The sequence below is a fragment of the Electrophorus electricus genome, chromosome 3, assembly GCF_013358815.1.
Source record: "Electrophorus electricus isolate fEleEle1 chromosome 3, fEleEle1.pri, whole genome shotgun sequence".
Taxonomy (NCBI): domain Eukaryota; kingdom Metazoa; phylum Chordata; class Actinopteri; order Gymnotiformes; family Gymnotidae; genus Electrophorus; species Electrophorus electricus.
The window spans coordinates 9143482-9154289 of NC_049537.1; the positions used below are offsets into that span (position 1 = coordinate 9143482).

The 10808-nt window shown below is 38.9% G+C and overlaps 2 protein-coding genes across 4 annotated transcripts; both read left to right on the forward strand.

Moving 5' to 3' along the window:
- The first annotated feature begins 31 nt into the window (after positions 1 to 31).
- On the forward strand, positions 32 to 3044 carry cplane2 (ciliogenesis and planar polarity effector 2). Of its 3 annotated transcripts, XM_035524708.1 has the most exons (7): positions 32 to 222; positions 778 to 930; positions 1162 to 1286; positions 1370 to 1506; positions 2142 to 2170; positions 2286 to 2333; positions 2875 to 3044. In XM_035524708.1, exons 1-6 carry the CDS (start codon positions 114 to 116, stop codon positions 2288 to 2290), a joined length of 558 nt encoding a protein of 185 aa, XP_035380601.1. In that variant the 5' UTR covers positions 32 to 113; the 3' UTR covers positions 2291 to 2333; positions 2875 to 3044. The 3 variants fall into 3 exon arrangements, with proteins under 3 accessions (XP_035380601.1, XP_026863678.1, XP_026863677.1); XM_027007877.2 differs by lacking the exon at positions 2286 to 2333 and having other exon boundaries at positions 2875 to 3043; XM_027007876.2 differs by lacking the exon at positions 2875 to 3044 and having other exon boundaries at positions 1772 to 2396.
- A 1136-nt stretch (positions 3045 to 4180) lies between these two features.
- On the forward strand, positions 4181 to 9560 carry wdr82 (WD repeat domain 82). Its single transcript, XM_027007919.2, has 9 exons — positions 4181 to 4564; positions 5168 to 5265; positions 5914 to 5980; positions 6228 to 6327; positions 6429 to 6545; positions 6982 to 7137; positions 8500 to 8569; positions 8723 to 8865; positions 9244 to 9560. Exons 1-9 carry the CDS (start codon positions 4404 to 4406, stop codon positions 9271 to 9273), a joined length of 942 nt encoding a protein of 313 aa, XP_026863720.1. The 5' UTR covers positions 4181 to 4403; the 3' UTR covers positions 9274 to 9560.
- The last annotated feature ends 1248 nt before the right edge of the window (positions 9561 to 10808 follow it).

Genomic DNA, 10808 nt, shown 5'->3' on the forward strand with positions numbered 1-10808 from the left:
TTGGAAAAGTGTGCACGGCGGCTCGCTTCACTACTGTGAAATAGCGTCATGAGGCGTTCCGGCTAAATTGGTATCTTAGTTTGTTCTACCAGTTAATTTAGCAAAGAGATTAAATGCCAACTGTACCTCCTGGATCTATATTTGTAACGGACTGGCATCGCAGTCCAGAAAGCAGAGAATATTTCAACAAGATATTGTACAAGAAAAAACGTCGAAAATTTGGTATGTTTTCATCTCTATGGATACCAAGCCCCGCAGTCTTCTGCTGGCCCCTAGGTTTATCAAGCGTTACGTAGACCGGAGACTAATAAGATCAGATTCTAGTTGGTTTGCTTGTATTTTTCGAGTGGTAATTGAAAGGCAAAATTGATCATGTGTCATAACACGCTGGGAAGTTTGAATTAAGAAGAGACCTTTGCCGCCACCCATTTATTAGAAGCACCTACATTTTACAAAGCAGCTATATTGATATATTGTGTGGGTGGTGGACCTTTCACAGCCCCAGTAACAGTTGCAATGGGTTTTGTGCCGCTGCCACGGGACACATCTTAGTTATGGGTGTTTTCACATTTGACAGGGCTGAAGTGGACTGTCACTTAAATATATATCCGGCTACTAATGATCAGAAACTGATCAATTCAACAATGTCTAACATAGCTAGGTAGCATGCAGGCTATAGGCTCTAAATTCCCACCTAGTGGTAGCTAGTGAGTGTAAGTGTTGACAGTTTGTTATTATTGTTTTAGTCAAACATTTTCTTTGCATATTTCATATCAGGCCTCTTGGAAGCTCCAGTGATGCCACCTAATTTGAAAGCAGACACCGTTCGGTACAAGGTTTTCATCTCGGGTAAAAGTGGAGTGGGGAAAACTGCTCTTGCTGCTCGGCTGACTGGTCTTGAGATTCCAAACGTACACTATGAAACAACAGGTAAATGCCCTTCGAATTTTATACAGTTATACTGGACAGGTTATTCTGGTATTGAGCTTCTGCACAATAACTTAATCCACAGAAAGCAAAATTAGGCTACTGTTACGGTATACATTATTGTGTCTACTATTTAGTAGTTATTAGATACTCGGAATTATGAAAAGAACATATGGCTCTCATTTTAGACCTACAAAAATTGGGACTAAACAAACAGGGTCTCTAACCCCACAGGCATGGAGACGTCTGTGGTGTTTTGGCCTGTGAAGCTAAGGGAGAGTGGTCGTGTGCTCTTCTTCCATTTCCAGCTCTGGGACTGTGGAGAAAATGTCATGTGCAGATTTGACCACATGCTACCGGTAACGGCATCTTTCTACCACATACTTTCCCAAATGCACCTCCTTTATTTTTTCACCCTGAATTGTCATTGATTTTTTTGCAGTCCTGCGAGGAACAGGCGGATGCCATTCTCCTTCTGTTCTCCTTCACTGACCACGGCTCTTTTGAGGACATCTCAAATCAGATGCCTCGGCTCACAGACCCCTCAGACAGAGTTGTCAGATTGGTGGTTGGCACCAAGTATCCTTTAGTCAGAGCTGAAATTTAATTGACATGATCTGTGTTTGACCCACTTTTGTGGTCCAGGTTTTAAGAATATTGTGGTGTTGAAATAAGATTGTTGGAATTCATTCTCATGTAGAATGTGATATTTGGGGCAGAGGTTATTTAAATGATATTTCAGCTGAGTGCCAAGACATTGGAAGCAGTGATCTTTATTCCAAAAATCAATAATAGATCATGATAGATGTGCTTTGAATTCAGAGCATAGACCTTAACCATAGAGATTTGACTTGTTTATGCACACAGATGTGACAGAGAGTGAGATCACAGCATTTCAGGAGGTGTGGGGTGTGCCCGTCTTCCGTGTGGGAGGTGATGTGAGCAGTGGGATGGGTGAGATCGCACCCTTATTAAATGCCTTGGCAGAAAACCTATGGCACCAGGACTGTGCACATGCTTCTAACTCCCTATCCCCACCTTCTTAATCTCAAGATATAGGCCCAGAGGTCATTGTATGACCTCAGCTTAGTCAGTCATGCTTAGAGTTAGTCATGTTGTTTTACTTTGTGTGAGACACAAAAGACTTGGTGTGAACTCAACTCAAATAACAATCTCAAAGGTCTTGTTAAAGCCCTTGACTCTTATATGTATAGCTATGTACATACTTACTACTTGAACAGCTGTAAGTGCTTTTCTAAATTAAAACTTTACACTTCTTCTATGTATGGAGTAAACATTTGACTAAATTACTTTGTGCATTGTAATTATCTAATGAAAATGATTCTGTTCAATATGAGCTTGAATGGATTGGTCCAGGATTAATCTTAACCAAGCACCAAGATCAGGTATGTTGGAAATAAGTTTAATAGCTGACGAAGCACTCTAAACAATAAAGCTACCTCAACTCATTCAACCATTTCTCCTTATTAAAAGATATATTGAAAATATAATATCATTTATTTATTTTAATTCAACAGCAACAACAATGTAAGCATTAGTTTCAGAAGCTTACTGATTCCTCCTAAATATGTATAAAATAAACTTAATAACATGGTTGCATATTCAAAACAACAGCTATTTCACCACAAAATAATCAAATTGTTATTTAATTAATTGTAGTGCATTAGGCAATCTACATATTACTTTTTAAATACATTTTTGTTAAGAAAATGATTGAGAAATGCTGTTTTATCCTGCAATATACATCAGTCACAATGAGACACTAATCAATTAGTTGTACTTAAAAGAAGCAAAACAAAACATATCTGTCTGGAAGCTATAGTGACCTTTGCAGTAAGTGTACAGTCCTGTACTGGAACAATTCATTGCCTGATTCTATGCCTTGTGTTTGCAAGCAGTAACTGTTAATGCACCACTTTTCCCCAGGGATGATGTCACTGACATGGGGTCCACATCTGCTGGAAACTGACATTTGTGTGAAAATATATCCATGATTGTGCCATCTGGTGCAAGCTGGTCAACAGAAACAATTAGGTAAAACTGACTGTTCCAGAAAAAAAAACAAACATGAATCTGGAAAATGTGAGGGTGTAAAGATATAAAGAACATTCTTTGTTGGAATGACTGGAGCGTTTATTTCCCACAGTCCCCCAAATGTTCTTAAATACACTACAAAGCTACATCAAGGTTTCATCCTCACTGGCTTCCTAGGTTGTCTAGATGTAATAGCATTATTTTGCTTACCTTCTCAGCAGAAACTTGAATGAGGTTATTTGAAGAGGTTACAATTACTTGCTCTGGTGAGAATGCACTCAAATCCACTGTGAATATGTACATTTCTCCCACAGTGCAAACTTTCCCCTTTAGAAAACATAGTTTTGCTATTGAGGTGCAACTTAACAAATCTGTAAATCACAATCATCTGACATGCAAGTAAGTTGCTTCTAATGTAGTAGTACATAATCTACAACATACATGCATTTTAGTTAGATTTGAAAAGATTTCCTGAACTCACCTTTGGATCTAAGCTTGACATTATGAAGTTTTTGGTACACAGTAAACAAGTGCTAGTTTTTCTTCTAAAACTTTTTTTTTTTTTTTGCAAAATACTGCTATATTTAGTCTAAGTAATATAATACTTTACTGTGCTGAGCTTCTAGAAGCATTACACCTATTTCTCCACTCTCCTGTTCTACTGCCTCCACTGAGCGTCTTGGAGTTTGTTATTTGAGTTTTGGTTGTGGTTTAATAATGGTGATGTTAATATGATGTCTAGGCGTAGAATTTATCATGTAAGAGAGAACTTGAACTGAATCCTAATAATAGTTATCCGTTATGCGTCCGTCCCTGTTCAGAAAACCTTAGTGTTTGCATGAATAGAAATGGGAAAATAACATGAGATGCCATGACAGCAAACAAGAGGTCCAATTCACTCCACATTACAAATATACAGATGTGGAAAATTGTTATTAAGCATACAGACAAATGCAGTTATGCAATATTTAGAAAACTGATGTAACATTCTAAACCTATGGCTCACAAGCATTAATTATCATATCCATTCTAAGCAGCTTACTGGGTTTCCTTCATTAGCATAATGGAATATTGTATTGTGTGCCAAACAAAATGATAAACGAGTCATACCCTTATTTTAAACTTATGGGCATTTTTAATGTGACTTGTGCTTGGCCTTTTATTTTGAAGCTAGGTTGTGCCCGTAACGGCCATTCGGCAGAATTTCTAACTTCACCGGGAGGCGGCACCTTCCGTTGGCAAAAATTGTGCAGGCGAGTTTTCTTCTTTAGATGAGTTAAATATTTAAATAGACTTTAATTTACGAAGCTTTTAAGTACATAAAACTAGTCTATATCATCACCTAAATCGACTCCGGCCTATTTGACTTTGTGGTGATAAAGTAGCCTGCGCCTGGCCAGGCACAAAGCAAGGCCACCGCCATGAAGCTCACGGACAATGTGTTGCGGAGTTTCAGGGTTGCTAAGGTTTTCCGAGAAAATTCGGACAAAATAAATTGCTTTGACTTCAGTTCAAACGGCGAGACGGTGATATCAAGCAGCGATGATGACTCGATTGTTTTGTATGACTGCCAGGAAGGAAAGTGAGTAAGCAGTATTTCGATATTTTAGTTAGTAGCTGTCGGGCTTCTCGGCGAATACTCGATAGCGTAACGGGAGGTGGGCGACGTTCTCTGCTCTCTGAACTGCCGCTGCTTGTGTGGTATTCGCTAAGCACGACGCATTGAGGCCCGAAAGCCTCGGCCTCAACTAGCTAGCTAGTCGAAATCTAGCTATCTAACCTACTATATCGGGGTAAATTAATCGAGTTATGCGAACCCTGGAGTTACCAAATATGTAGCTAACAGCTAAGTCAACATTTCGGTGGACATCGGTTTAGAAATGTCCGTAATGGAACTCCTAGCTATTTATGTTGCTAACGCTAGCTAAATGCTCCCTTACTCAACTAGCTAATAATTACGGCGTATATCGCCTGTCTGTATTGGTTATTTCTAGGAATTCTATGCGTCATTCACTTAGGAAAGAAACATTTAAAGGGCAAATCTATTGCAGTTTTCGCGGTTAATTTAAAGACCCTTTTAAGTTTTTGGATACCTTGAAGAAAAGCCTGCATTCAATTTTATTGTTTTACTAGATAACTACAATGGTCCTGTTTCTTTTGTCCCACTAAATTGTTTGCAACACAGACCCAAGCGGACCCTCTACAGTAAAAAGTATGGAGTGGATCTCATCAGGTACACGCATGCTGCCAATACAGTCGTCTACAGCTCCAACAAGATTGATGGTATGTCTCTTTGAAAGCTCAAGTCATGTCTAGTTCTGTTTGTATCTTGACGTGCATGCTGTAGCCATGTTATAGCGCCTCCCATAATGAGACACCTGTTTGTTATTGAGCTGTGCTTGTAAGCTGCATTCCTTCCATGTTATTTAACGTTGTTCATAGTGTCAGTTTGATGGTTATAAATTATAGATCTGTCAGTCATGTTTGGCTGGAAATTCAATGTGTAGTACTAATACGCGTTTTATCACCCTCTCTGAATACTCTACCCAATTCTTATTCAGGGCTACCAGGCTGTGCCCACTCTGGCTTGAGGTAGTTGTTTGTACAGTTTGAGGGTCTGTGATTCTACCCTTTCAAGGAGCTAACTGTACAGACTACTGCCTTGCCCAGGCTGGTGCTCACTCATCTAAAGCTCTACCTGGATATCCACACCAACAGGAACTTTGATGCTGGCTCAAAAGTAGTTTTTATTGGGCTCCATTAGAGCTTGCCATCACCTGACTTTAAAATGCAATCACAAATAATTTTGTGAAGCCTTTTTTTAAAAAAACAAAACAAAAAAACAGTATTTCCCATATAAAAGTATTTGAAATGCTTTGCTGGATTGGTTTATAATCCAGGATTGTCTTCTCACTTTATGTATTAATGCAGACACTATACGGTACCTGTCTCTACATGACAATAAGTACATTCGTTACTTTCCGGGGCACAATAAAAGGTAAGGAATCTGAAAAATATGGTTTTAAACTAATGTGATCTGTGAGCTAAGAGGTTGGAAGCTTGAAATGTTAACAGTGCTCAATAACGCAAATAAATTTGAGTTACCAGATTGCTACATTTACAGTGATTTTGTTTGGGGGGAGGGGGGACTAGCTACATTTGGACTTTCGAAACCCAGAGATTGTGTTGACATTTGTGTTTGTCATTTCTGACCATATGGACCATATTGAATTATAATTTCACAGGGTCGTTGCACTTTCCATGTCGCCGGTTGACGACACCTTCATCTCTGGCTCCCTGGATAAAACTATTCGGCTATGGGACCTTCGCTCCCCCAACTGCCAGGTGATGTCTCTTGTGCTCTGAGTTTATGCACTGTCGTTGTTGTCCAATATTATGATTCCAGCTCTTCCATCAGCCTGATGAGAATCCTCTTGTGGTCACAGGGCCTAATGCATCTGCAGGGAAAACCAGTATGCTCGTTTGATCCTGAGGGCTTGATATTTGCTGCAGGAGTCAACTCTGAGATGGTCAAACTCTATGACCTGCGTTCTTTTGACAAAGTAAGTGGTAAATTCAACTAAACTGAACATCAGTCCTTGACGTCATATTTAGATGAGGGAATGTTGTTGGTTTTTTTTGTTTTTTATTTACAAACGGCAAAAATAATAAAGCTAAGACATTAAGCTTTAAATATTGCTTCATAATTTTACAAACTTGATTTTGGAGGCCCACGTGTATCCCTTCCTTGGGTCATTGTTTTGTTTTTTTGTTTTTTTTTTAATCTGTACGGGGAGCACTATTCAGATTTTCAAAAATTCCTCATTGGGCATTAAGAAAATTAAGAGGAATATATAAACTCTGTCAAAGGTCAGCCAGTCCTTGTGATTGCTAATGGTGTACAGTTCAGTTAGCTATATCTGTTCATAATGTTTGCAATATATAATCATTGGCATGTTTAATGCATATGGAAAAGTAATCTTTCATTGTCTTCTGTAGGGTCCCTTTGCTACATTCAAATTGCAGTATGAACGCACATGTGAGTGGACTGGCCTCAAATTCAGCAATGATGGGAAACTCATTCTGGTCTCCAGCAATGGAGGAACACTCAGACTGCTTGATGCTTTCAAAGGAGCTGTGCTGCATTCCTTTGGGGTGAGAGTGTGGTTAATTCTTGAAGTCATTTGTTTAGCTGACTAGCCATATTTGGTTTGGATTAGTTTCAGGGGGGGGTCTGTAATAAAACATTTTTTTTTACATATCTCTTCAGTGATAAATATCTTGCATCTAGACAGCAATAAAATTACCACAGGTGCAGCAAGTTTTTAATGGGTCGTATTTTCTACAAGCTCCAATCTTTGCAACACATGTTCATATGATTACGCTTTGTTGTCAATGTGACATCCAAGCAGTTGAAGAGGCAGTGGAGTAGAAAGAGATGCTTTATTTTTGTTTGGGGTGAAACAAGGATACAGCTCTGATTTGAAAACATAAACATAATTTGTAAGTGCTTTTTCTTTATTTTTATTTAGTTTACTTACTATAACACCCATGTCCCCCCTCCCAATTTGGAAAGTATTTATCTGGGGCAGGTAGCATCTACATGGAAATTCATGGACATATGTATCTGGGCAGGACTAAAATTTCCAGATGAGTGCTGGGTTACAACAATAACAAAAAAAAAAAATCACAAGGTCTTTTGGGCTGAAATGTTCTCTGAAGGAGAACACCACCACTAATAGGCAATTACCCCAGGACTCCATATAAATTTACCCACATTGGAGTAGAGCATATGTTTGTTTTTTTAATTAAATTTTTTCTGCTTGCTGTTACATCATGCCAGATTGCACATTATCTAAGTATTTGCAAAGTTAATAAATGCGTATTAACAATATTCCATTAATTAGCAATACATAGAATTTATGAATATCAAATCCCTAAAGGCTCTAGTGCTTCATGTTGCTATTCTCTTCTGGGGAATAGGAACCAGACTGGTCCTCTGAAAGTATCTTCAACAGAGTTGGGGATCAGATCATGGTGTCTTAATAATACAAGTAACATTCCTTTTATGTCTAAAGGACATGGAGATGGAAAGTGAATAACTGCATTGGAAACCTTATTGTTGGAAATACTTAATGACTTGCAACCCTTTTAGCTCTACTTAACAATCGATCGAAGATGGACAAAGAGAACATATCACCTCCTTGCCTGCAGTGTGTTCATAACAGCTAAAGTTTTGCGAGAAAACAATGCACTAGAGGCAGGATTCAGTCAGTTGTAGTACAGTTGGAGAGAACCTGAAGGACTCATGTGTGCGTGTAGCCCTAGATGACAGCTGTACCTTAATTCCTTGTGTTCCTTAATTCCTCATTTTACTTCATGCTCTTTTTCCATGCAAAGCTGCTTTATCTAACTCAAAGTGGTGAGGACTGCAGGAAATGTCTTGCCTGTGTTATGTAAGGCAATGGTTTTTGTCATTGTCTTGAAGTCACATTCTTTTGTTATTCTGCTCTGCAGGGCTACAACAACAGCAAAGGTGTGATTCTGGAAGCTTCCTTCACCCCAGACTCGCAGTTTGTCATGATTGGTAAGATGAAAACCTTTTACCATCTGTAATATATAAAAGCCTGGAGAATATCTTCAGCAGTTACCTAGTTTGAGAAAGCAACAGGTCTGTCTGGAAAAACATTAGTTGGCCATTGCCTTGCGGCAGAGCTCTGAGTGCAGCTTGGTTCTCTAGGTTCAGAGGATGGGAAGATCCACGTGTGGAATGCTGAGAGTGGAATGAAGGTAGCAGTGCTGGATGGGAAGCATACAGGGCCCGTCACCTGCCTACAGTTTAACCCCAAGTTCATGACCTTTGCCAGTGCCTGTTCTAACATGGTGATTGCACGGATACATCACACATAGCTTGAATGATGGTCTTTGGTGTACACTCAGTGGCTTTCCTACAAAGACTACTTAGTTAGCTTTGATGCAAATACCATAGTTTGAGTAGATAGATTTGTGCCTAATGGATTGTTTATTATTACTGTTAAGTTTTGTTTGTTTGTTTTTTTATCTTGTAGGTAGCTCTTCTTGTTATGTAAGGCAGGCTAAATTCAAATGTAATGGTGTGTGTGTTTTCAGCACAGGTCATTCCCTGAAATACATATATGCAGTACAAAACAAGTTCATACTAGGCAACTAACTACTAAATGCAACAGTATTTGTGTTTGCTTAAAAAAAAACCCATTCTAACCTCACTTCTCTTTTCCACAGGCATTTTGGTTACCCACAATTGATGACTGATGGAGCTGTGCTCTTAACATTACTTTAAATTTGGTTGCTCCAAGTTGCTCCAATCCAACAGATGGCAGCATGTACACTGCCAATGGCTCGCTGGGACTGCTTGCTGGACTGTAAATAAGTTGGCCATGAGGGAAAAGTTGTATTTCTTTTTGTTAATTTTATAATTATCATTAAACAATGTTCTTTTGTAAAACAGTTTAATCTGTTTGTGATGTGCATTTATTCATGAGGACAATGTTTGCTCTAAATGCAAAATAGTTTTCTAAATACAGGAGTGTACAAAAGTCTTTTGATTTTTGATATGTTTTTTTTTTAGCTATTGCATAATTCAGTGGATAAGAACGTAAGGCAGTCTGCTCTAACATGCTTAAATAAATATGTATAGGCTACAGCTCTTCCTCTTTAAATGGTTAAAAAAAATCTGGCTTTTGGAAAACATGCTTCATTCCTTAATTTCCACAGCCTGAATCTGCAACTTCTGAAACCTCATTGTGTTTGAATAAACATGCTGGTTGATAGGGTTAGTGTCATTTGGCTGTCCTAAGGCAGCATGATTCAGTAGGTGTCTCCCTGCAAGATTTCTGGTTTTCTTTCTCTTTAGTTGTTTGTGGAGAGAAACTAAAATATTGGAAATTGCCATCACATTCACAGTGAAGATGCTGAATGCACTAGACCTGTGCTAGTGCTCTCTACTTTGCTGCCTTGACCACAAGGTAGAGTCTAGAAATGGCTATCTGAACCAGTGAGATCTTTTAAGTGTTTCCTCCTGCACACAGCTGGTTTCTGGGGCAGTGATAGCTCAGTGGTTAAGGTACTTGACTTGTAATTGGAAGGTTGCTTTCAATGAAGCCTCACCACTGCCAGGTTGCCACTGTTGGGGCCCCTGAGCAAGGCCCTTAACCCTCAATTGCTCACGTTGTACTCAGTCATTACTAAGTTGCTTTGGATAAAAGCATCAGCTAAATTGTTCTTTTAAAGTCATAAATGGTTTATATTACTTGCACTGATTTAATGCTAGGACCATGATGTAACATCTGTTCAAGCGAAGTATAGCTAGTGTTCATTTACACCAAAATGCAATACTTGACCTTTCATTCCCAGTTCTCTCAAGCATGCACTGACCTCAAAGATTCTTGAAGAACTACCACTATAGCCATTTAGGAAATTTAAATTGAATAGTTTGTGACCAGAAAGCTTTATTTGCTAGAGGTAATTTTATTACAAATAAACCATGGCAGTGTAGGCTTTGTTTTGAATCACTCCTGCCTGGTGATGTTCTGAATACAAATCGTGTCTATAAGTATTTCAGTAGTAGGAGATTTTTTTAATTATTTTTTTTTTTTGCATTCTGGTTTATTGTGCTCACTTTGAATCTTTAGTGGATTTCAGGTGAGTGTCTCAATGATCATTTCTCTGATGGCTCCATGTGTCAAAGGCTCTGGTGTGGGGGAGGGAGAAGGGGGGGGTTGTTACCCAAGGCCATACACACCAAGCCTGCTAAATTTGGGGCAAGTGGGATCAGGTTCCTTCTGCAA